We start from the raw sequence: 25,596 nt of genomic DNA on the forward strand, positions 1-25,596 counted from the left end.
AAGCCTTCCAGTGGGACCCAGAGTGGGTCTAGACATGGCCTGGCATTGCCCGCCGCCACCCCTACCTCCCCCAAGAATGTGGGGCTGGATGGGGGACAAAAGCAAGATGTTACACCTCTTTAATATCCGTGAAAGCGAAGTCTAGAAGGTGAGGGAGCGATGAGGCAAAGGGAGGAAGGGAGATGGATGAGCCGTCCAACCCAGGGTTGAGGTCAAACCCAGAAGAGGCCTCTGCTCCTGTTAGCTCGTGGCTGTGTCCAGTATTACCCACCCTCGTCTTCCGAGCTCAAAACCACCATCCGTATCATAATCACAGTTTCACAAACCCCAGGAAGGTTCCATGCGGAGAGAGGCTAAGTTTCGCCCTTCCCCGGGGGATTGTGACACTCAGAATATCGCCCTGGTGCAGGTGGAAGACACCTGAGAAACGGGAGAAGATACACACTAGGTGAAGCACAGTCCTGCGGTGGACCCTCTGGTGCCTCCCCTCCCTTCTCCAGCTCAGCCTTCCTCCTGCTTCCTGGCCAGCATCCCCCAGATCCGCCTCTGCACCCGGGCTTCCAGGCCCCGCTCCCCCTGGCCTGGTGGCCTGGTCATTAACCCCCCTGGGGTCAGAGCCACCCTCTGTGCCCACAGGCCTCTCACCCGCACTGTAGCAGCTATTGTAGGCCCAGTCGGGGTTGGAGGGCATGCTTCGGATACATCGGAAGAGAGTCTCCTGCCTTCCCTGGCCCTCCCGAGACACCACCTGACCCATGGTGAAAGTCACATCATGAAACAGGACCTGGCAGGGAATGGAGGAGAAGCTGAAGGAAGTGAGAAAAGAAAGTATGGCTCAGTACTGGGAGGCTTGGGAGCCTGGACAGGGGAGCCAAGGAATGAAGGAGGGTCTTCCAAGTGCTGTGAACAGAGAGTTTGGGAACCCTCAGGACCAGGGCATCCAAGTCCTGGGAGAACAGACTTCCTGGCCCCCAGGCGAGGTTTAGGGTATGTGTGGGATTACCTGGCTGTACAGCAGATAAATTCCAGAGTCCCAGACTCGAACAACATATCCTTGGGCCTCCAGACCTCTCCCACGCTTAAGAGCCGGTTGCCACATCACCTCTGTCACATCAGAGTCCTCTGGAGGTGAGGAGTGTGGCAGTCAGGAGTTGTGCACGTTCTCAGAGACTTTTCACCTCCAGGATTCTCTCAAGCTCAGGTGCCAGCTCCAAAGTTCCCCAACCTGGCCCCTCCCCCAAAGCCATTATTTAAAACAGTGCTCACCCTTGGAGGTGATATTGATGGGGACAAGGTGCAGAACCGAGTGCTTCTCTGAGGAGAGAAGGAGGGGATCTAAGCAGCCCCGTCCCCCTGTGATCAACCCTCCACCCTCACCCTGGCTCAGGGCAACAATCTCGAGGTCCCCATGCTGCTTGATCACCTCCCACCCCTGCTGCACCCCGGAGGCCTCACTCTTCTGTTTATGGATGAGTGCAGCTCTCTTTCTCCGGGATCTCTCCCCATTCTCCCAGGCTTCCAGGGCATCAGGGCTCTGCTCATGGGAAGGGGGTCAGGGTTAGGCTAAGAAGCAAGGGCCCCCGACAGCTCTTCCTCCCGGCCGCCCCTCCACGCCCACCCCTGCCCTGGCCCCAGGAGCGCCTCACATCACTCCTGCACTTTTCCCCAGCGACCTGAGTCTTGGCGCTGGCTGTCCTCCAGGATCTGGTAGACATGAGAAGCATTAATCTTTAACAATTTCCTTTCCTGGAATGGCTGCTCCCTTGACCTCCAAACCTGGGACCCTCTCTTGCACCTACTCAAAACTTTACAGACCGGGAGGCTAGACCCAAGAGGCCCCGACCCGGCCCTGCCACCCATCCTCAGCTCCCCTCACTCACCTGCTCCTGGAGGCTCAGCCATGGATACCCTTCCTCCTTCTCAGAGGGCCCTCCAGTCCTCTGCAGCCGAGCCACCTCTCTCCTTAGATTTTGCAGCTCTGTTTGTTGGGTCAGCAGGGCCATGGCACAAGCCACGGCCCCCAGAGCTGCCCCCCAACTCAACCAGAGGGCGACTGAGAGTGCCGGCTCTCGGACTGGGCCCCCCATGTCTCCTGGGGGCCCTTTGGGGGCTAGCAAGGAAGGAGATGAGGCTGGCATGAGCTGGGGACCCTGCCGAAGGCTGTGGCCTCAGGAGTGGGGTGGCGAGGAGGTGGTGGGAAGGGTGGGGGTACAGAAGGGAAGAGGAGCGTTACGCAAGGGAGGAATAAAAAGGAACTTGAGAATGAAAAAAGGGAGGAGGAGAGCCAGCAAGGGGCACTGTTGGTGCTCCTGGCACCCCGCCGTGGGGCCAGTGTTGTGTTGAGACGCCCCCTCCTCCAGCGTCAGGAGAACTCGGTGTCAGTCTCTCTAGGAAGGACAGGACTGCCAGTGACACCCAGGAGGAGCGGCCGGAGCATAGGAATCCTGGGACTGCCCCAGAAGTGGGGGAGGGAAGGTTGGCTGGCTACGGGGCATGGTGCCAAGAGCAGGGATGGAGGGACAAGCTGGGCAGCCTTGGGGGTCACGGGTGAGGGCGGGAGACCCTCTGGCTCAGACACCCCAGAGATCCTCGGACAAGTCGGCCAGGAATGACTGAAGGTGGAAAAGGAGAGGAGGGGGGCAGATGGGAAGGAGAACCAGGGTCGCGGAAGCAAGAGACGGGCTGAGTTCTGGGGTTAAGGCCAGGCCGGGTGTGTTGGAATAAGGCCTGTACTACTCCCTGTGCTGAACTTGGCAAGCAGGACTTCCTGTTTCCCGAGAAAAGCTCTTACATAAGGCTCTGGTCAGAGAGAGAAAGAGAAAGCCCCAAGCACCCTACCACTGTAGGATTCCTGCCCTGGCCCCTGGGGCGCAGGTTCCCACATTCCTGGGCCCCAGCGTCCTGCCGACTGACCCTGGGCTCCCCTTGGGGCCTGCTCCCACCCCACAGGCCGCCAGGCTTATGCCAGCACCTGCTGAATGTCCCGAGGCTGCCAAGAGGAAGGGCTTCTGCTCCTCCCAGCCCGGGATTACCTGCAGGAGGAAGCCGGCCTCCTAGGTAAATGAGGTAGCTGCTGCTGGACCTTGGGCAGATTGATTTTTTTTCCTGGCAGCTTGCCTTTCCAGTCTCTGCTCATGCCTCAGGGGTCAGAGGCATGTGGGTCTCCACTCCTGGGCCTGTACCTTGCCCTGGCATCCTGCACTCCACTCCTAGGTACCCAGGCCCCCTTCCCATGGAGCCCCCAGCTCCCCTGAGCGATGTTCCCCACCCCCCAGTAAAGAAAGAGACTGTGGTTTATTCTCTTTAATATCCACTTATTGACATCTTGTCACAATAATAATAAAAATAATATCTGTTTTAAAAATCCACAGGGAAGGAGCTCATCCTGTTCTCAGCCCTCGCGTATGGGAACTCCCGGCCTCCGTGTCCCAGTCACCCTGGCATCTAGCCCTGATTAGTGCCTGAAGTGGGGGGAGGTTAGGGACCCATTCTCACCCAGAATAGACACAGTGTCCTTTGGCTGGTGTGTGTGGGGGGGGGTTGGCCAAGAGTGAGGAAGTCAGGAGATAAATGGGGGCTTCAAAAGACCAGGGGTTCAGGGGCCAGTGAGGTGGAGAATGGGGGTGTCAGAAGGGAAGAGGATTATGTATGTGGCACGGAAACAGGTGAACAAGTCCAAGCAGCCTGCAGAGGGCAGGCAGGTCAGGGCAGGGGGTGGGGGGAGCTGCAGTGGGGGCGCCCCCAGGGCGCCTCAGTTAACCTGGAAGAGTCCGAAGTAGGTAAGGAAGGGGGCGGCCTTGAGATGGGCCCAGGGGAGAGTGCGGATCCTCAGGGAGGACCCGGGCCGGAGGGGCAACAGCCCAGACACTTGGCAGAGGCGGAGCTGGGGGCCCAGGCTGCTGGCGGCTGTGGCGGAGAACTCTTCCAGGCAGCGCAGGGCCAGGGCGTCATCCACCAGCAAGTCCAGCTTCAGGTAGACAGCCTTCCCCTCATCAAAGTGCACCTGGGGGCCGGCAGGAGGCCGCAGAGTCCAGGGTCCTCGGTGACCCCAGGATCCCATCGGGCCCCGACCCTAGGCTCCCCACCCCAACCTGCCCCCTGAACCAAACCCTCCCTGTCTCCCTCAACCTGGGGCCCCCGCTTCCTGCCCTACCGTGGAGCCAGGTGGGGCTTACCTGGCAGTACAGGTAGTAGAGCCCAGCCCGCGTGACTATAAATTCCCCACTCTGGCGGTCATAGCGCAGTGGGTTGGAGCTGTTGATTTTGGCCTCTTCCCAGCCACTCACCGTCCCGTCCACACCTGAATGCAGGGGTTCAGAGATTGGGGACAGTCCCTTTGCAGGGCCTTCTCATGATCCCCAGGGGCCTCTGCAAATTCATAAGCCTGGGGGGGTTCCCTCTTACCCCAGGAGATGAAGAGACGACCCTGCGGCCCAGGGAGGAGCCACAACCCCTGCAGCATCAGAGTAAGTGATGGGAAGAAATGCCACACTTGTGTGACCAGAGCAGTAAGGAGCAAGTTGTCCCCAGCCACCTCTGGGGGGGTAAGAGCCAGGTGGAAGGAGAAGCGCGGGGGCTTCGATATTTTGTGTCTCTACTGTGTGCCTCTCTCACTCTGAGAATGCCCACATACTGTACCTGAGTCATACTGTACCTAATTAAAACTAGGGCAGCTGGGTGGCTCAGTGGTTTAGCGCCACCTTCAGCTCAGGACCCGATCCTGGAGACCTGGGATCCTGTCCCGCATCAGGCTCCCCACAGGGAGCCTGCTTCTCCCTCTGCCTCTCTCTCTCTGTCTCTCATGAATAAATAAATAAAATCTATAAATAAATAAATAAATAAATAAATAAATAAATAAATAAATAAATAAAACTAATCACAAGGGGGATGCCTGGGTGGCTCAGTGGGATAGGCATCTTGACTTCAGCTCAGGTAATGATCTCAGGGTCCTGGGATCAAGCCCCACATTGGGCTCCCTGGTCGGTGGGGAGCCTGCTTCTCCCTCTACCTCTGCCTGATGCCCCCCACCCACTCATGCTCTGTCAATTAAATAAAATCATTGAAAAAAATTAAAAATGAAAGTAATCTAATGGTACCCAAATGTCCATCAAACAATGGCTGGATAAGGAAAAGTCTGGTGTAGCCAAGCAATGGGGTATTATTCAGCCACCGAAAAGAACTGCTACCATGTGGATGAACCGAAAACATTATGCTAAGTGAAAGAAGCCAGTCCCAAAGGACCACATATTATGAGGTTTCTACGAAATTTCCGGGTAAATACATAGAGACAGTAAGTAGATTGGTGGGTGCTTAGAGCTCTGAGTGGCGGTGGGTGGGAGACATAGGGGTGCTGGCTACAGGGTATAGGGTTTCTTTCCATGGTGATGCCTGCATAACTGTGTGAACAGACTAAGAGTAAATAACCCACCGAATTGGCACACTTGAAGCAGGTGAATTGTATGGTATGTGAAGCATAGCTCAATAAAACTGTACCTCAAAACAAATTAAAAAAGGCTAGAGCTAAGGTCATTGCCAAGATGAATAATAAAATGACAGAGCAGGGGAGCCTGGGGGGGCTCAGTCAGTGAAGCATCTGCCTTTGGCTCAGGCATGATCCCAGGGTCCTGAATCGAGTCCTGCGTTGGGCTCCCTGCTCAGCGGGGAGCCTGCTTCTCCTTCCACCTCTGCCTGCTGCTCTCCCTGCTTGTGTTCTTTCTCTGTGTCAAATAAATAAAATCTTTATATATATATATATATATATATATATATATATATATATATATAAACCCACAGCAGGATGTCAGGTGGCTTCCTGGGTCCTCCCCAGGGCCACCCTGGTCTCTCTCTCCTACCACGACACAGGCCAACTCCCAGGGCTCCTGACATCCTCTTGTTCCCTCTGTGCAAGGACTCAGCTGACAGGCCTGCCCTGCCCCCCCCGCCCCAGTTCCAAACAGCCAACCCCAGCCCTGCCTCTCGTCTCTTCCCCAGGCCACCCTGGTTCCTGCATAGCCATCATCATCCAGTTTATTTACGTATGTGTGAGTGAGAGGTCTGGCAATGGTCTTACTACCGAGTCGTGGCACTGAGAGCTGGGCCTGCAATGAGTGGGCACCAGCAAACACTGCTGGGAGGACAGAAGGAGGCGGCCAACAGGGCCCACACTTGGGCAGGGTCTGGATCCAGCTTGGTCTAGATCCACCGGACACTTTCCTGGGCTTCACTGGGCAGCTGCCTTCCCCAACCCTCCCTCCTCCGCACCAATCTGATGCCCCAGTTCCCAGTTCCTGCCAGTGCTGCCACCTAAATCACTCTGTCCCATCTCTCCGCACCCAAGCCAGGCCCCTGCCACCACCACTGGGATTCTTCTCAGCCTCCTTCCTCATGCAACTCCCTGGGTTGGCCACCTTGCAGGCTCCAGCTTCTTCCCTGCAGGACCAGAGAGTGAGGTCTCTAAATCACAGATGTGAGCCTGCCTCTACTTGCTCTGACCCCAGAACGACTCCCAGACCCCATCTGTGGCTCCACTAGCACTTCCCTTCCACCAGGCTGAGCCTCATCATACTCTTGCAGAACTTGGGACATTGGCACCAGTGCTTCCTTCTCCCTGGAAAGGCCCTGAACCCCTTCCCTTGTCCATCAGACGTTCACACATCAGGGCCCATGCCTTCTTGGGGAAGCACTTCCTGACTCCACTGTCTTCCTTCTATGCTCCCATTTCCCTCTGGCTGCTTTTGTGATGGTTCTTGTCAAGGCAAACCACAGTTCACAAATGAATATGCTCGTATCCTCTTCTAGATGGGAATTTGAGAATAGGCCTGGGGGTGCTTCCCCAAGAGCACCGGCCCTTCCAAAGAGCAGGTTCTCAGTGCTTGTGTGTCTAGTTGGTGGAGGAATGATGTCTGGGTAGCTACTGAACTAAATGGCCCCTGGAGGGGTGGGAGAGGACACTGGCCTGGGGCATGAAGGGCAGCGGAGAGGAGGAGCGAGGGCATCCCCCACTCGATCCAGCTCGAGGAAAGGCTGGTTGTGGCCAAAGGGCGCAGTGTGGCTGGGACCTCGGTGTCCCTCAGTGTCACCGCCACAAACCTGAAATGGCCATTCTTTATGCCTGGCAACTGCTCTTCCTCATGGAGCTCGAGCATTGACGCAAGACTTTGTACCATTTCTCCTCTCTCCTTGAACCTCCTGCCCATTTTCCTCACTCTCCAGAGGACCTAGAACTCACCAGGCCAGGGTTCCCTCTCCTCCCCCAACCAGAGCTAAAAACTGACCTGTGCTCACATTCTCCACTAACCCTCTTGTGATGGTGGCATGATGTGTCCCTCCCTTCGTCCTGAAACCTCCCTGCCCCTCTCCCTGGGTGCTGCCCAGGTTCCCCTCCCCCCTGCATGAGGTGTGTCCACACTCTAGGTAGCTTCAAATCCTGGTTCCATGGGGCACCTGGGGGGCTCAGAGGTTGAGCATCTACCTTCTGTTCAGGGTGTAACCCCGGGGTCCTGGGGTCGAGTCCCATATCAGGCTCCCCGCAGAGAGCCTGCTTCTCCCTCTGCCTCTGTCTCTGCCTCTCTCCATGTCTCTCATGAATAAACAAATAAAATCTTTAAAAAATCTTAAAAAAAATCCTGGCTCCCCACTGAGTACCATCACCTCCTCAGATGGGTTCAGTAACCTGCATCTGTAAAATGGGGCTGATCAAAAGATCTTCGTTTTAGGACTGTTGGGAGTTCTACATGAACGGAACATTCAGTAAGCGTTAGCTAGTAGGAGTCCTGTAGCACCGCTTAGCACCAGGACTAAATTTGTCCTCCATCCATATCTCCCTCCAGCTACTGGCCTGTTGCTTGGCTCATCACGGAGAAACTTCTGGAAAGGGCTGGCACTGTCTCTGATGGCTATTTCCCATTTTCTCTCTTTTTTTTTTTTTTTTTTTACGATAGTCATACAGAGAGAGAGAGAGAGAGAGAGAGGCAGAGACACAGGCAGAGGGAGAAGCAAGCTCCATGCCCCAGGAGCCTGACGTGGGATTCGATCCCGGGTCTCCAGGATCGCGCCCTGGGCCAAAGGCATGCGCCAAACCGCTGCGCCACCCAGGGATCCCTATTTCCCATTTTCTCTTAACCCAGTCCATGCTGGCTTCTATCCTAACTGCACCACTGAAACTGCCCTGGCTGAGGTCACCAGTTGACTTTTAAGGTTACCAAACCCCCCCAGCCCCCCCAACCCCCCAACCCCCAACCCCTCCCTGCTGGTGGTCAAATCATGTGACCTCTCTGTTGCATTCAGCACAGATGGCCACACCCTCCTTGGTGAGAAGGCATCTTTTCTCAGATCACAGTACACTCTCCTTCCCGGTTTCTTCCCTTCTGTCTGGCTGCATCTCTGCTGGATTCTCCTCTTCCACTCCACTTCGGGATGTCTGGGGGCCCCATGGCTTCACTCTTGGGGTCCTTCTTCCCCCGGGTGTCTCATCCAACCCTATGGCTTTAAGCACCATCTGCATGACCACGGCTTCTGACCAGATGCACGCTGACCCAGCCTCAGCTGACTACGTCTAGCCATCTCTCCGTGAAACTCACTCATTCAGGGATCCCTGGGTGGCGCAGCGGTTTGGCGCCTGCCTTTGGCCCAGGGCGCGATCCTGGAGATCCGGGATCGAATCCCACATCAGGCTCCCGGTGCATGGAGCCTGCTTCTTTCTCTCTCTCTCTCTCTCTCTCTCTCTATATATATATATATATATATATATATATATATATATATCATAAATAAATAAAAAAATAAAATAAAAAAGAAACTCACTCATTCATTATCACTTCTCCACTTGTTCAGTGAGAGAGTTAAAATTTCATGACTCATTTACATACCTCCCAACCTATTTATTCCCCGGTTAACCCCATCTTGATAAACGGGATCCTTATTCCCAAGGATGCCCATGTTAAAAATCTAGAAGTCTTCTCTTCCCTTACCCTGCACATGCAACTCAAGAGCAACCTGTATCCTCCAGCCACACACCCTATCCATCTACTTTGCTCCATCTCAACTGCCAAACCCTCTAGACCAAGCCACCGTCATGTCTTGCCTCCTGGCCTGTCCCATGGAAGGACATTCCAGGTGAGGGAACAGAGTGTGCAAAATCCAGAAGAAGGACATTGGTGGGGCGGGGTGTCAGGCCAAGTGTGGAGATTGCATAAAAGTGTGCGACCAGATCTCGGGGAGGCTGCAGCCAGGGAGGGAAGCAATGGAATAATGACAGTGAGTTTGGAGGGCCTCAGCTTGGCAACACAGGTGGGATGGAGTAAAGGGGTGGGGAGAAGCTGGGATGGGGAAGGGGTAGAGACTGGATGTGAGGTTCTGATGTCAGTGGTGCTGAGATGGGAGGTGGGGTGGGGTGGAAAAGGAGCACAGTAGAAACATTTTGAGAAAAAACTATCAGAGCGTGAAGACTCAGAATACACGGGGGTGGGCGGAGAAGAGGGAAGAATCAAATGTGTTTCTTGCACAAAAGCGAGGGCTGGTGGCTGGGTGGGGGGAGCCTGCCTGGCTTCTCACACCTGGATCACAGGCAAACACCAGGTTTGGGAGCTGAGAAAACAGAGCCCCCAGGATGTCCTTGACCTGGCTTCTGGTGTTCCCAGGCTGAAGACAGGTGGAGGTGGGGGGGTGGGGGGTGGGCAGTGGGAAGTGAGAGGTTTTGAGAAGCCCCTTTTCCAGGGGCCAGTGCTGTGGGGGTCAGGGGGAGAGCTCAGAGGTGGGAATGGGGTCTCACCAGCCTGTCCTCCGTCCTGTCCCGGTTGTGGATGAACTGTAAGGCATAGGAAAGGGTTGGTGAGACCTGCCCTGCCCCTCTGCCCCCTGTCCTCCCTGGGCATAGCTCACCCATCGCTCACCTTCATAGTGCGCTGCAATGGCCCTGCGAGCCCGCGTTTTCCGACCTTTGGATGCTGAGATTCAAAGAAAGAGACAGGGGCCAAATAGTGCTCCCTACATCTGAGGGGCCACCCCCCAGCACCCCCGTACCCTCAGAACCCCAGCATTCTGACTCTTGTCCAGACTCCAGGCCTCAGAGCCTCACGCCATACCTCCCTCCATAAGCAGAAGGACTACATCATTTATCACCCAAACTGGGTTGTTTCTGAGAGCAAAAGGGTGCTATTAATAATCACACAGAAATAACAGTTGTAAGCCGGAACAGTCGCCTGCAAATCTGGACATACAGTCACATGGTCATCCCATTCACAAGTTTCTTTGCTTACTGGGACCCCGGTCTCTGTTTCGCCTACCTTCTCCCCATCAGTTTTTTTTTTTTTTAAGATTTTATTTATTTATTCATGAGAGACATGCAAGGAGAGGCAAAGACACAGGCAGAAAGAGAACCAGGCTCCCTGTGGATTCCTCAGTTTCTCTAACCCCACTTTGAATGAGGATAATGGTTTTGGCGCTGCCCACTCCGTGGGGATGAACAAAAGCAATAATGGGTGCAGAACCCATCACTGATCGGCCACTATTATTATTCCTGAAGGTAGGATGAAGGGATGCTCACCATTCCTGCGAGTCCGGACCAGCCGCTTCAGGAAGGGCCCAGGATCCTGGCTCTTCTCTGTCTGGGAATTCAGTTCCTAGGGGAATCAGGGGCAGGGCTAAACCAGGGTCTTGCGGGGACTACCACAGCCCTAAACTGAGACCGACAGGGGGCCCGGTCGGGAGAGGCACCAGCCAGCAGCGAGCACAGATGTCTTAGGGAGCCAAGGGGAGGCAAGGTCCTGGGGTCAGGCCCCAGCCCTCACCCTGCTCCCCAGACCTGCCGCACCTTGCCGGCCTCCCCACAGCCCCCCAGCCCCCCAGCACACAGAACAAGCACAGACCCTTCGGCGCAATCGGCACACTGCACACGCGCCCACACCCAGTCGGCGTGCACACTGGGTACACACCCTGCACACATCACCAGCATCCCTCCTCCGCGGCAGGCTCCCCCCATTTCATGCCCCCACAGCACCCACAGCCAATAAACACTCCGGACTCAGGTGACACCAGCCCCTTCCACACGGCCGTCACCATCCCTCCCTCCCTCCCTCCCTCCCTCTCGCATACCCAGGCACGGCGGTGCACACCCCCGCACACACGCGGCTGGCACCGTCGGGGGCGCCCCGCAGCCTCGGCTCGCACCCGCTCCCCGCGCCCGGCGGCCCCCACGGCCACTCACCGGCGGGTCCGGGTCCTCGTCCGCCACCAGCTCCCCCTGGGAAGGCTCCTGCCGGGAAGGAGGCAGCGTCACCCCGTCCTTCTCCACCTGACATCTCACCCGCCACCCCACTTCCTGGCCCCGAGTCCTCGGCCCACCCGACCCGGGCCGCCGCTCCGCCGCCCGGGCTCGCGGCCGGCCCCCGGGAGGGTGCACCGCGGGGCCTCACCTGGGCGGGCGCCGATGCCCGGCTCCCCAGGCTGACCGCGGCCAGCAGGAGGCCGAGGCAGGCCAGCGCCAGGCCCAGGCCCAGCGCGAGCGGGGCCAGCAGGGCGGTGCCCGGCTCCCCCCGGCGCCCCCTCCGCCTCTGGCTCCGACGGGCGGCCATGGGGGCGGGGGGCTGTGCCTGCCTCGCCGCCCCCCCCACCGCCCGGGACCCGCGGGGGGCGGGGGGAGCCGGCGGGCGGGGCGGGCGGCCGGGAGGGAGGGGCGACGGGCGCCCGGGCGGGGAGCGCGCAGGAAGCCGGACGCGGCGGGGCGGCGGGGCGGCCGAGTGCGCGCCCCGCGCCGACCCCCGGAGGAGGCCCTCGGGGCCGGGGTGCGCGGAGGGGGGGACCCGGTCGCGGTTGTGGTGCGTGGAGGGGGGCGGCCGGGCAGCGGGGACCCCACCCAGGCTTGGGTGCCGGGGGGGCGGAGAGGCGGCTGGACCCCCGGCGCCCCCGATCGGGCCGGTGGCGCCCTGGGCCCAACCGGCGACGTGGGGCTCGGGACCGAGGTGCTCTGGCCGCCGGCTTAGGGCCGAAGCCGGTTCGGAGTTTCTGGGCTGCACCAAAGACAATACTTCCGTGCCCAGGACTGGGAAGGAGCCTGAGGACATCACTCACTCGGGTCATGTGCTCACTTCGGTCGGCGGATCAGTTGGGAGTTGATCAAAACTCCGGCTCCCGCGCTGGAGGGGCCGGCTTCCGGGCCGCCCCCGCCCCCGCGCGGTTAGCGGGTGCCGCAGACGCCTCTCTCTCTGGAAGCACGTGGGCCGCTTCAGCTTGTCGCCGGGCTTCAGTGAGTTCGAGGGGAGCAACGAGAGCCCGGTGCACGAGTTGTGTAAAAGCCGGACCCCTTTTGCCTTGAAAACACTTTTGCAAACAGGAAATCCCTCGAGGATGCATTTAACCTGCAACGTGCCTTTCTGTGCATCTGCAGTGAAAAGTGCTAGAAAGCAATTCTGTTGCGAGAGTAACAATTAGTTCTCAGGCGAAGCCGTGGTTCTGACCAAGGAAGTTCATAGAGAGGCTCAGCTCCCTCCTCTCTCCAACGCCACCTTCGGGTCTCGTGTTCCGGATTCTGTTCTGGATTCATTACGTTGTGGAATCTGCTGAACCGCCTCCGGCCGCAGGGTTTCTGACACCTTTATTCCACTTACTTGGCACACTCCGTCCACTCTGTCCCGGGGTTAGTCATTTCTGACAGTTTTCCAGACCCGTCTTTTCTCAAGAGGATCCGAACTGCCTACTAATGTCTCTTCTGGTACCTTCTCTTTCTCAGTTGTCGCAGTTTGTAATGAGAGATCTGGCTCCTCTCCCCATCTACGTTGTAAAGTATGAAATCATATATTTCCTGATTTCTGCTTATTGTCTGTTTCTAGGCAATAGACAAATTGCACCAGAGTTTTTATTCACTTATGTTCCTGGCACCTCCTGAAATACTGGTTCCCAGCAAATATCATTAGAGCACCCTGTTGATAAGACAAAGCAGAGTATATTGCTGGTCTCTCAAAGGCCTGACAATGCCTCATAGGGAGATAGGCAAACCTACGATATTTATGGAGACTTTGAAGTCTGGTTTATTTTTTTTTTTAAGATTTTATTTATTTGAGAGAAAGCACAAGCAGGGCGAGCAGCAGGCAGAAGGAGAAGCAAGCTCCCCCCAAAGCAGGGAGCAGGATGCAGGACTCCATCCCAGGATCCTGGGACCATGCCTGAGCCAAAGGCAGATGCTTCACCAACTGAGCCACGGAGACACCCCTGAAGTCTGGTTTAAAGAAGGTCTTTGCAAGCTGGGGTAAGAGCAGGGGTTGATTAGGGTTACAGTGGAATCCTGAAGAATTTGCATATCCAAGTGAGAGGCTCAAACAGTCTTAAGATATAAACTGTTAGTTGGTAGATATTTCTATGGAAAATCAGCTGATTTTTTTTAAAGTAATCTCTATGCCCAATACGAAACCCAAATTCATGACCTCCAGATCAAGAGTTGCATGCTCTGCCCACTGAGCCATCCAGGCACCTCTGATTTGGTTGTGGGGTTTGTCTTTGTGTGTTTTGTTTTTTGTCTTTAATAAGCTCTAGGCCCAACATGGGGCTTGAACTCACAACCCTGAGATCAACAGTTGCCTGCTCTACAGACCGAGCTAGAGCTAGCCAGGTGCCCCAAAGTCAGCTGATGTTTTCCATTTAAGAGTTGATGAGTCTTTCAGGAAGTTTCTGGAATAAGCAATAAAGTTAATTTGCAACATTCATCTTCCTGGGTGAAAGTCTCCTGGAATACTAGTTAAGGCCAGTGAAGACAAGGGTAGTCATGTTAACAGAGATGTAAGTGCCCCCGGGCTGGTGGTTTCAGTTGTCCCCCTGCAGCGACATAATCATAATGGATGCTTAATAAACATCTGTTGGTTGATTGAGCTAAAAGCTCCTGGGGGACAAGGACCACATGTCTTCTCTTTTGTTTATCCTCCGTGCCTCCTGCAATGTCTGGCACATGGGGTACACTCAGTAAATACTTCTTTTTTTTTTTTAAGATTTTATTTATTTATTCATGAGAGAGAGAGAGAGAGAGAAGCAGGCTCCCTGCAGGGAGCCCGACATGGAACTCTATCCGGGATCTCCAGGATCATGCCCTGGGCCAAAGGCAGACACCCAACCGCTGAGCCACCCAGGCGTCCCAATATTTCTTGAATGACTGAATAGGCAAATACTTCATTTGGATTTCTAGTGGGTGACATTTGTAAAAGAGAGAAGGAAGAAGCACAAGACACTTTGGTGGAAAGCCCAGAGGGAATTCTGAACACTTTTGGGATCGATATAACTTAATGGTACTGCTCAGCTGTGAGCATCTGCCTTCCGCTCAGGGTGTGATCCCGGCATCCTGGGATCCAGTCCCACATGGAGCTCCCTGCAGGGGCCCTGCTTCTCTCTGCCTCTCTCTCTCTCTCTCTCTCTCTCTCTCTCTCTCTCTCTCTGTATCTCTCATGAATAAATGAATAAAATCTTAAAACAACAACAACAAAGAGCTCCAACCAATTGCCTGAGGGAAGTTAAACCTTCTTGTATGGATGCTGGCAATCCAGAGTAAATGTTTTTTATTATTTTAGTTTTTGGGGTGATCCATAATCTGACAGCTGACCATCAGCCCTCTCCACCCCAGTCGAAGCTCTTCAGTGGATGTTCCTCATCGTATCCTAATCCATGAAGAATTTCTAGGCAGAATTTCCAACCAGAGAAAAACAGTGTAATTTACATAGAAATCTAGAGGAAAAATAGTATAATTTACATACCAGAAGGGGAAACTCAGGATATCATGGTATTTTTTTAAAAGATTTTATTTATTTATTTGAGAGACAGAGCATGAGTGTGGAGTGGGGAGAGGGAGAAGCAGGCTCCCCACTGATCAGGGAGCCTGGCAGGGGGCTCGACCCCAGGACCCCGGGATTATGACCTGAGCTGAAGGCAGATACTTACCTGACTGAGCCCCCCCAGGTGCCCCAGGATATGTTGGTATTCTTTATGAAATATTACCAATGATCACCACATATATGAGAATCAAGACCATGCAAAGAAAGAAAATAAAAAAAATGGGCACTAGAGAAAACAGAGACACATGCATAACTCCTTTATTGTGTTTCACTTTCTTGCACTTCATAGACATTGTGTTTTTTACAAACTCCAGGTTTGGGGCAACCCTGAATGGAGCAAGTGTTGGCACCATTCTTCCAACATCATTGGCTCACTTTGTGTCTCTGTGTCACATTTTGCAATTCTTTTTTTTTTAATTTAAAAAAAAATTTTTATTTATTTATGATAGTCACAGAGAGAGAGAGAGAGAGAGGCAGAGACACAGGCAGAGGGAGAAGCAGGCTCCATGCACCGGGAGCCCGACGTGGGATTCGATCCCGGGTCTCCAGGATCACACCCTGGGCCAAAGGCAGGCGCCAAACCGCTGCGCCACCGAGGGATCCCTCTTTTTTTTTTTTTTAGGATTTATTTATTTATTCATGAGAGATACAGAGAGAGAGAGGCAGAGACAAGCAGAGGGAGAAGCAGGCTCTTCGCAGGAGCCCCACGTGGGACTCGATCCCAAATCCCAGGATCACGACCTGAGCCGAAGGCAGATGCTCAACCGCTGAGCCACCTAGGTGTCCAACATTTTGGCAATTCTTGAACTTTTTCACTATATTTATTATGATCAGTGACTTGCTGAAAGCTCAGATGATGGTTAGCTTTTCTATTTATTTATTTATTTATTGAGATTTTATTCTTTTTTTTTTTAATTTTTATTTATTTATGATAGTCACAGAGAGAGAGAGAGAGAGAGAGAGAGAGGCAGAGACACAGGCAGAGGGAGAAGCAGGCTCCATGCACCGGGAGCCCGATGTGGGATTCGATCCCGGGTCTCCAGGATCGCGCCCTGGGCCAAAGGCAGGCGCCAAACCGCTGCGCCACCCAGGGATCCCTGAGATTTTATTCTTAAGTAATCTCCATACCCAATGTGAGGCTCAAACTCAGAACCTGAAGACCAAGAGTCGCAAACTCCAGCAACTGAGCCAGCGGGATGCCCCAGCATTTTTTAAGCAATCTAAGCTGTTAGTTACTAGCTGTTGCACATCTAATAGACCATAATATAAACATAACTTTTATACGCACTGAGAAACCAAAAAATGTGTTTGACTTGCTTTATTGCGATATTGTTTTATTGCCATAGTCTGGAACTGAACCCACGAAAACTCTGAGGTATGCTTCCAATGCATAACTGAAATAAATAAATAAATAAATAAATAAATAAATAAATAAATAAATAAATAAATAAATAAAATCTTTTCAAAATTAATTTAAAAAAAAAGACAAAATAAATAAATAAATAAATAAATAAATAAATAAATAAATAAATATTTAAAAAAAAGACAAAACATCCATTACACAAGAAGAGGATGCTATGTGAAAAAGGAACAATCAGAAAACAAGAAATGTTTCCCAGTGGCTAAAAATGTGGTTGCCTCAACCACCTCCAAACTGACTTCAAACTTTCTAATTGCGGTCTCCTTTTCAACTCATTTCTTACCTCAGGTAAAAGACCCTACCGCCAAAGCGTTCCCTGAAGGGAACCGAAATTACCCCTCAAGCATTAAGGACTGCTGTGAGCCAGCAAGACCCCACCCATGAACGGCCCCAAGATAGTGATCGACTTGACCTTTTCACTGCCTCTTGCACTGCTTGCATGCACACACCAACCTTGGCCCCAGATACTCCTCACCTAAGGCTATAAGTATTTTTAGCACTTGGGAGACTGATTGAGACGGTGTTGGCTGTCTTCCTGGGGTGGGCCTCACTGAAATAATTTTTTTTTTAAGATTTTACTTATTTATTCATGAGAGACACACAGAGACACAGGCAGAGGGAGAGAGAAGCAGGCTCCCTACGGGGAGACCGATGCGGGACTCATCCCAGGATCCCAGGATCACGCCCTGGGCTGAAGGCAGATGCTCAATCACTGAGCCCCCCAGGACCCCCTGAAATTAATTATTTTTTGTTTCCCCACCCCTCATCTCTCTGCCTTTGGATTTTGTCAGCAGCAAGTGGCTGAACCTGTTTTGTTTGGGACTCCAGAGCCCCGTGCTCCTGCACCTGTGCTTCCTGGCTCCCATCTGAAAGACAAGAATCTCCTTCTAGCATTCTGTATGGAGCCAGATGATCCCCAAGTGTAAGGACAAGAGAAAGACAAGTGCTGACAAGCAAAGTTGGCATCTACACACTCTTGCCTAGAACACTGGGGCTACATTCCCCAAAATGTGGGAGGACACCAGAAAAAAACAACAGGATATTCAGGAAACAGTGACTCTAACTCAGATGAGGGTCAGGATGACCCCTGTGCGGTTCTCACTGGTAGAGGAGGCAAGATGGGATTTGAATTGACTAAATGTCATGAATCATAACCTGACTAAAAATAAACAGAGAAGCCTGGCTGGCTCAGTCAGTGGAGCCCACTCTTCATCTCAGGGTCGTGAGTTCAAGCCCCACATTGGGTGTAGAGATAAGTAAATAAACTTCGAAAAAATTTTAAAAATAAATAAAGGTGTGATATAGGTAAAGAGTACCAAAAGAAAGAAAAACAATTAGAATTTCTAGGGAAGTACTGAAGAAGAAACTCTTTTGTGTCCCCCCCTTTTTTCCTCAAGGTTTTATTTTGAAGTCATCTCTACACCCACTGCGGGGCTCAAACTCACAACTCCGAGATCAAGAGTCACTGGCTCCACCAATGGGGTCAACCAGACACCCCAGGAAACTCTTCATTTAAATGAAAAGCAAGGTATATTATGACATGATTGTATTTCATTGACACACTTTTATTTAATGATCTTTAATGCTTGAAACAGTCTCCTGGTTTGTGGGCTTGAATGCAGGAAGTAGGAAGTGTAATCCCACCCATTGTTCAGCCTGGCTTTGACCAACATTCCCAAAGCCATAAGAGAACAAGCACTGCTTCTTGGACATCAGTTTTTTTTTTTTGTTTTTTTTTTTATTTATGATAGTCACAGAGAGAGAGAGGCAGAGACACAGGCAGAGGGAGAAGCAGGCTCCATGCACCTGGAGCCCGATGTGGGATTCGATCCCGGGTCTCCAGGATCGCGCCCTGGGCCAAAGGCAGGCGCCAAACCGCTGCACCACCCAGGGATCCCTGGATATCAGCTTTTAGAGTCAACCTGTAAAAAATCCAGAACACCTGGTTATGGTTGCAGGAACGATTGTCAAGCCTCAAAATCTTGAATTTGTAAATGTGGGCTGAGAAAAGATTGCCAGAAGAAGGGGGATCCCTGGGTGGCTCAGTGCTTTAGCGCCTGCCTTCGGCCCTGGAGTCCCAGGATCAAGTCCCACATCGGGCTTCCTGCATGGAGCCTGCTTCTCCCTCTGCTTGTGTCTCTGCCTCCCTCTCTCTCTGTGTCTCTCATGAATAAATAAATGAAATCTTAAAAAAAAAAAAAAAGATTGCCAGAGGAAGTGAGGAAGAGGAGTTACAAGCTGGCTTCTCTGGCCAAACACACAAAAGTAGACAGGACAATAGGGTTTTACCTGTATGACCAAAATAAGTAATATAAAACCAGAAATAATTAGATACAATCGTTAGGAAGAGTGGAAGAGGAAGTGGAGCTACTCAAGTGCCTCGTGTTTTGTGTTGGAAAGTCGATATTCACGAAAGATGATACAGAAGGGAATTGAAGGATGCGCATTTTAGCTAAGATTTTGGAAATAATTTCCAGAAGAAATAGGAACAGAAACCCTTAACAAGGCTTGTTTCCGGGTCGCAGTGTTGGAGTGGGGTGGGACAGGACGGGGACGGGTGAGGTAGCATTGCTTTCCAACCTAACAGTCTGTTCTGCTGGGTCTGCTTTCAAGCAAATGCAGCATTTTGGTTCGTAGAAAAAAAGAAAAAAATTATTGGGGCGCCTGGGGGGCTCAGTCAGTGAAGCATCTACCTTCGGCTCAGGTCATGATTCCAGGGTCCCAGGATCGAGTCCTGTATGGGGCTCCCCGCAGGGAGCCTGCTTCTCCCTCTGCCTATGTCTCTGCCTCTCTGTGTCTCTCAGGAATAAATAAGTAAAATCTTTAAAGAAAAAGAGAGAGGGAAGAGGGAAAAAAAATGTAAAGCAGAAAAGCCTAGCCGAGCGAGAAAAAGCCTGGACTCACACCTGCTAATGGAAAAAAACAGAGATTGTACCCTTGGAGGCATCATCCTCAGAGCCTTTAACTTTGGCTTGAAAAATTAATTCAGTACGCTTAACCTTTTTGTTCTTGGTCTGCGGCCAAAATGAAAATTAACTTGCATTTGGACACTGACTGGAAGTGGCTTGGGAAAAGTGGGAAGAGTAGGAAAAATAGTGAAGGGAAATATGCCAGTCTGATTTGTTTTCCTCTGGCCTTTTATGCTTTCCTTCTCAAGTTTTCTACCGTTATGAGAGAAAAATCAGGCTTTTTTGTTTTTGAAGGCCCAGTTTGATTAATATCATTCACGTGCAGAGAATTTCCCACGGTCTGGGGGAGGGGGCTGGGAAGGCTCTGCTGGCTGTCCTATTTTCTTTTCTTTTCTTTTTTTTAAGATTTTATCTACTTATTCATGAGAAACACAGAGAGGCAGAGACACAGGCAGAGGGAGAAGCAGGCTCCCTGCGGGGAGCCCGATGTGAGACTTGAACCCGGGACCCCAGGATCACGCCCAGAACCAAAGGCAGACACCCAACCGCTGAGCCACGCAGGCGTCCCTGGCTGCCCTATTTTCAATGCCAGCAAAAGTTTGTTGAATGTGTTAAAAAGAAAAGTCCTCAGAGGCCCCCAAATGGTCTCATTTTGGGGGGCTCCATACACCATCTCACTGCAGTTCAACCTCCCGCAAGAATGGAACCCAGCCGTCAGCAAGCGGTTTTAGGGTCCGACCAGAGTGGGCCACCGGAGCTGGCCCCCGTGCCCAGAGGCTGAGGCCCTGTGCGGGTTAAGACACCTGGCTTTTCCCCTAGAAAGCTGGCCTTCTACAGAACATTCCTTTTCTTTTGCTAATAACTTTCTGGCCCCACCCTCCCCCATTATAAAAGCCTTGCATTTTGTACAACCCTCTGAGAGTCTCTCTCCTTGTTCCCTGGAGTGCTGCTGCCCTGCTCGTGAGGGGTTTAATAAAGCCAATGAGGGGGCGCCTGGGGGGCTCCATCGGTGAAGCATCTGCCTTCAGCTCAGGTCACCATCTCAGAGTCCTGGGATGGAGACCTGAATGGGGCTCCCTTCTCAGCAGGGAGCCTGTTTCTCCTTCTGCCTCTATCATCTCTCAAACAAATAAATAAAACCTTTAGAAAAACATCAATGAGCTCTTAAAATGTATTAGTTCAATTTTTTTAACAAGAGTTTACAAAGACACTGCATGAATTTTTTTAAAGATTATCTATCTATCTGTCTATCTATCTATCTATCTATCTATCTATCTATCTATCTATCTATCAAAGAGAGAGCAAATGAGCACAAGCCAGGGAGAAGCAGACACCCCCGCTGGGCAGGGAGCCCAACTCGGGTCTGGATCCTAGGACTCCGGGATCATGACCTGAGCCCCCCAGGCGCCCCCTCCTCCTCTATTGTCATTGCTACTCTGCTTTACTTCCAACACCTGGTAAGTGGGTCTCCACACACCCCCACCAGTTCTGTGACAGCTGCTGAGCGCCCTCACCCCATTCCAGATTCTACCTGGAGGGAGCGTGGGATCCCGCAGGGTAAGGAAGAGCTCAGTCCTGTAGGGCTGTCCCCAGCCCCACACACTTTGGACACCAGCGAGCATCTGGCACCTATACTTTTTTTTTTTTAATATTTTATTTATCTCTTCATGAGAGACACAGAGAGAGAGGCAGAGACACAGGCAGAGAGAGAAGCAGGCTCCATGCAGGGAGCCCAATATGGGACTCAATCCTGGGACTCCAGGATGACCCCCTGGGCCGAAGGCAGGCGCTAAACCGCTGAGCTACCCAGGGATCCCTGGCACCTGTACTTCTGACCCACTGGCTATCTCATCAGAGGCTCCCGTGCCTTCCTCTCCAGGTCGATGACCCGGCTAGAGCAGCTCACACAAGAAAACAGTGTACTTGCTAAGATTTGATGATGCAAAGCTACAACTCCGAACAGCCAGATGGAAGAGGTGCTCGGGGCAAGGAGTGTGGGAGGAGGAGAGCCACCCTCCCAATACCTCTGCGTCTTTAGCAACCCAGAGACTCCGGCACTTTGGGGGTTTCATGGGGTTGCATTACCAGGTTCGGCTGATCAAGTCATCACTCATGGGGGAATGAGCTCAATTGTTAGCTCCCCTCTCCTCCCTGGAGGTTAGGAGGTGGGGATAAAAGTTCTAACAGCGCCCCTGGGTGGCTCAGCGGGTGAGCATCTGCCTTCAGCTCAGGGCGTGACCCCAGGGTCTGGGATCAAGTTCCACATCCGGCTCCCCTTATGGAGCCTGCTTCTCCCTCTGCCTGTGTCTCTGTGTGTGTCTCTCTCTTTGTGTCTCTCATGAATAAATAAAATCTAAGAAAGAAAGAAAGAAGAAAGAAAGAAAGAAAGAAAGAAAGAAAGAAAGAAAGAAAGAAAGAAAGAAAGAAAAAGGAAGGAAGGAAAGAAAGAAAGAAAGAAAGAAAGAAAGAAAGAAAGAAAGAAAGAAAGAAAGAAAGAAAAAGGAAGGAAGGAAAGAAAGAAAGAAAGAAAGAAAGAAAGAAAGAAAGAAAGAAAGAAAAGAAAGAAAAGAGTTCTAACCCTCTAATGGTGAGGTTGATTCCTCTGGGCCACCAGCCCATCCCTAAGGGCTTCTATTAACCTAACCTCATTAATATAAACTCGGGTGTGGGTGACAGGGGCTGATTGTGACACAGGACACTCCCATTCATCTTTATGGTTCTGGAGGCATTTCAGGAACCAATGACAAAAGACCAAATACCTCAACAGATGCGCCCATTGTTCTCACAGACTGGGAGATTCCAAGGGTTTTTAGGATCTCCCTCCCAGAAATGGGAACAAAAATGAAATCTCTCTCTCTCTCTCTCTTTTTTTTTTTATAACACCCAGCACCGCAGAGTGTCCCACCGTGTTTTTCTTCTGATTAAATTCCGGTTGCACAGGGATCCCTGGGTGGCGCAGTGGTTTGGCGCCTGCCTTTGGCCCAGGGCACGATCCTGGAGACCCCGGATCGAATCCCACATCAGGCTCCCGGTGCATGGAGCCTGCTTCTCCCTCTGCCTGTGTCTCTGCCTCTCTCTCTCTCTCTCTCTCTCTCTCTCTCTCTGTGACTATCATAAATAAATTTAAAAAAAATTCCGGTTGCACATTTTTGGCAGGAAAGCCACAGCAAAGCTATTGTGTGCTTGATGCCTTACAACAGGAGACACAAGGCCTCAATTCATCCTATTACCGGCGATGTTTACTTGGATCCCTTTGGTTGAGGTCTTGTCCGCCAGGCTTCTCTACCCCAACGTGACCATTTTTTCATCTTCTTTACGAACAAATGGTCTGTGCAAACACACTTGGGGCTGCCCTCCAGAATCGTGTTCTCCAACCCACAGCCACCTGAACGTTTGAGTATCCGTTAGTGAGCCCTCGCCTGAATCAGCTATTACTCCATGGGTCTCAAAATAGATATCTTCATTCTCCCTCTACAGGTCTTAACTACATTCTACTGTAATTTCCCTTCTGCCTCATTTAGTATTTGTTTTTTTTATTTTTAGTACAACCATGTCCTCGTTACTCATGTGTTGGTTTTCTTTTTTTAATGCAGTATAATCCATTAAGTCATTATCCATTTTCATACTTGAATTGTTCCAAATTGGGATGCCTGGGTGGGTCAGCGGTTGAGCACCTCCCTTCTGCCCAGGGCATGATCCTGGGGTTCCAGGATCAGGTCCTACATCGGGCTCCCTGCATGGGGCCTGTGTCTCTGCCTCTCTCTCTGTCTCTCATGAATGAATGAATGAATGAATGAATGAATAAATAAATAAATAAATAGTTCCGAATTTATGCAGTGGGAGATTTTGCCGTCTGGTTCCTGGGTCCTCCTCAGTTTCTGAGCTCTTCCTTCCCCACTTCTTGCCTTTCTCTCTCTCTCTCTCTCTCTCTCTCTCTCTCTCCCTCTCTCACAATAAGAAGTTCCAGGCCCTCTATGTACTTCCTCAACACCAGCCCTGGGATCAGCAGCTGTTTCTGCAAGGAACTCTGTTTCTTGTCACAGAGAAGGCTATTGAGAAACCAAGGTGACAGGAGAACTTTGTGCTCCTCTTGGAAGGTCGCTGATTCTCAGCCCTTTGTCAGAGATAGGATGCGTAAGTGTTGTGTACTAAATCTCTAATGTTACTTCTCATTCTGGGTCAGCACCCCGGGGGCTCGTTCCCCTGGCTCCGTACCCCCCACCCCTGCATCTGTATCTCCTCCCCCTGTCTTCCTGTTCAGGACACAGTGTCTCCCTCCTTACGTTCACTACAACTGATTATCTATTGCCTGTGTCCCTCGCTGGAGTGTGAAGTTCCCCAGGTGTGGAGCCTAAGTCTGCCCCCTTTTTTTTTTCCTTTTTTAAGATTTTATTTATTTATTTGACAAAGAGAGAGCATGAGCAGGGGGAGAGGCAGAGGAAGAGGGAGAAGCAGATGCCCTGCTGAGCAGGGAGCCCATGCAGGACTTCCTCCCAGGACCCTGAGATCATGACCTGCCCACCCGGGGGCTCAGGCTAAGTCGGCCTTGTGCACCACTGTATCTCTAGTGGTTTGCTTGGTGCCGGGCATACAGTAGGCACTTTGTGTATTTGATGAATGAATGGCTTCTTTCCCTTGGTTGGACCCAAGGAATTCCTCAAGGGACCTTCCAGGTGCTCTGCATGGGCTCTCCCTGGTTAGGACCTCCATCTGCGTCCTAGCCACCCGCGCTCACCCCCACCATCATCACATCTCATCACTTCATTCATCCGACTCTCCCTTTGTCAGCTTCGTGGATGCAGGAACTTGACTTATTTACCTTTGTCTCCCAGAACCTGGCTAGCGCCTTGCACACAGTGGGCACCCCCTGAATATTTCTTGCACCAGTGAATAAATGATTTTGCTCTGATGCCACAGTCGGGAGGTGTAGGCCCCAGAGTAAAAAAAACTGAAATCAGAATCAGAATTCAGACCTCCTCTCCCCGCAGGCAATGTGACTTTTTGGAGAAGGGGAAAGAAGACCTGGCTTTGAGGACGGGGTAGGGTTTGGTCAATGAGGAAGGGGGATAGTCGGCATTTCAAGGCTAGATGGGCAATCGCCAGCCTGACCTTCATCTCATTCTTTTTTCTTTTTTTTAAGATTTTATTTATTTATTCATGAGAGAAGCAGAGAGAGAAGCAGAGACACAGCAGAGGGAGAAGCAGGCTCCTGAGGGGAGCCCGAAGCAGGACTCAATCCCGGGACTCCAGGGTCACGCCCTGAGCCGAAGGCAGATGGTCAACCACTGAGCCACCCAAGTGTCCCGTACATTCTCTATTTCAGAGATTCCTGGGTCACATGGTTTTACTTTTATCGCAGCTCTTCATCCATTTCATATGTGCCTTTGAAGTAAGACTCAACCCAGAGGAGAACTGAGTGTCAGGAGCGGGCCAGACTCTCAGGTGCTGTAGGCCCTGGGCCCCCTACTGGCTCCTTTGCCCCAAGCTCAGACTTGGATGTGTTGGCCCCTGGCCTTGGCACCTGCCTCAGCCTTGAGCCCAAGCTGCAGCTTGACTCAGCTCTGGCTTGGCTATGATGGGCCAGACCAGCCAGCCTCCCACTAAGCAGGAGAGAATATGGTAAAAGCAAACACACGTCCTGATACCTCAGTGGCACCTGCCTCAGACCCTTTTGGGATATCAAATGTAAATGCACAAATTAGTTTAAATTTTTTTTTTAATTTTAAAAAGCATCACATCTGCCAACAGCCACAGCTGCTAACCTGTTGGCCAAAAGTGAGTTGGGTAATAAGAAACCTAGGTCTGGTCTCCCCTGGTCTCTGGCCTTGGGTGGGCCACCCAGCTCTCCGGGTCTCAAATGGGAAAATGGGCTGGAAAGAAATCAGGCCTGGCTGGTGGCAGGATTCCTCTTTTTTTTTTTTTTAAGATTTTGTTTATTTATTCATGAGAGACACACAGAGAGAGGCAGAGACACAGGCAGAGGGAGAAGCAGGCTCCCTGCGGGGAGCCTGATGTGGGACTCAATCCCAGGACCCCGGGATCACGACCTAAACCGAAGGCAAACGCTCAACCACTGAGCCACCCAGGTGCTCTGGTGGCAGGATTCTGCAGGAGTACAGAGTTGGGGTCACCCCATGGCTTACTTTAAAGCAGTGTATTTTGAGACACCTGGCTGGCATATTTTTAACACAGAGAGAGACAAATGCGTGTCTATATATCCGTGGGGAGAGAGAGTTTTGTACTTGTGTATATAAATATATTTATGCACATGCCTGTGTATAAATGTCTCGCTGTAGAAATATAAGGGGTCTACCGAGCCAGACATGGGGCTGGATCCTGAGATCATGACCTGACCCAACATCCTGAGCCCGAAGCTTAACCAACTGAGCCACCCAGGCACCCCTCTCTTCTTTTTTTCTTCTGTAGGCTCCCTGCCCAGTGTAGGCCTGGAGCTCACGAT

General features: G+C 51.9%; 2 protein-coding genes across 4 annotated transcripts; both read right to left on the reverse strand.

Annotated features, from left to right (window-relative positions):
* Positions 1 to 103: 103 nt before the first annotated feature.
* Positions 104 to 3,062, reverse strand: TNFSF13 (TNF superfamily member 13). 3 transcript variants are annotated; one of them, XM_055305116.1, is made up of 7 exons: positions 3,033 to 3,062; positions 1,881 to 2,110; positions 1,456 to 1,534; positions 1,267 to 1,314; positions 1,004 to 1,122; positions 646 to 784; positions 104 to 420 (listed from the first exon to the last, which is right to left on the reverse strand). In XM_055305116.1, the coding sequence occupies exons 2-7, from the start codon at positions 2,085 to 2,087 to the stop codon at positions 311 to 313; spliced, it is 702 nt and encodes a 233-aa protein (XP_055161091.1). In that variant the 5' UTR covers positions 2,088 to 2,110; positions 3,033 to 3,062; the 3' UTR covers positions 104 to 310. The 3 variants fall into 3 exon arrangements, with proteins under 3 accessions (XP_055161091.1, XP_055161090.1, XP_055161089.1); XM_055305115.1 differs by lacking the exon at positions 3,033 to 3,062 and adding an exon at positions 2,972 to 3,008; XM_055305114.1 differs by lacking the exon at positions 3,033 to 3,062 and having other exon boundaries at positions 1,881 to 2,948.
* Positions 3,063 to 3,288: 226 nt separating this feature from the next.
* On the reverse strand, positions 3,289 to 11,637 carry TNFSF12 (TNF superfamily member 12). Its single transcript, XM_055305117.1, has 7 exons — positions 11,412 to 11,637; positions 11,204 to 11,251; positions 10,544 to 10,619; positions 9,891 to 9,944; positions 9,770 to 9,805; positions 4,176 to 4,300; positions 3,289 to 4,003 (listed from the first exon to the last, which is right to left on the reverse strand). The coding sequence occupies exons 1-7, from the start codon at positions 11,568 to 11,570 to the stop codon at positions 3,752 to 3,754; spliced, it is 750 nt and encodes a 249-aa protein (XP_055161092.1). The 5' UTR covers positions 11,571 to 11,637; the 3' UTR covers positions 3,289 to 3,751.
* Between the last annotated feature and the right edge of the window lie 13,959 nt (positions 11,638 to 25,596).

Source organism: Nyctereutes procyonoides, unplaced genomic scaffold, assembly GCF_905146905.1.
Source record: "Nyctereutes procyonoides isolate TBG_1078 unplaced genomic scaffold, NYPRO_anot_genome, whole genome shotgun sequence".
Taxonomy (NCBI): Eukaryota; Metazoa; Chordata; class Mammalia; order Carnivora; family Canidae; genus Nyctereutes; species Nyctereutes procyonoides.

Coding starts and splice junctions, on each gene's coding strand:
- TNFSF12 (XM_055305117.1), bottom strand. CDS start 11,570: ATGGCCGCCCGTCGGAGCCAGAGGCGGAGGGGGCGCCGGGGGGAGCCG. Junction 9,806..9,890: donor CATTGCAGCGCACTATGAAG/GTGAGCGATGGG, acceptor TATGCCTTACAG/TTCATCCACAACCGGGACAG. Junction 4,301..9,769: donor ACAGGACGGAGGACAGGCTG/GTGAGACCCCAT, acceptor CCCTGCATTCAG/GTGTGGACGGGACGGTGAGT.
- TNFSF13 (XM_055305114.1), bottom strand. CDS start 2,138: ATGCCAGCCTCATCTCCTTCCTTGCTAGCCCCCAAAGGGCCCCCAGGA. Junction 1,535..1,880: donor GGCTGAGCCTCCAGGAGCAG/GTGAGTGAGGGG, acceptor TCCCATGAGCAG/AGCCCTGATGCCCTGGAAGC. Junction 1,123..1,266: donor CATCAATATCACCTCCAAGG/GTGAGCACTGTT, acceptor CCTCACCTCCAG/AGGACTCTGATGTGACAGAG.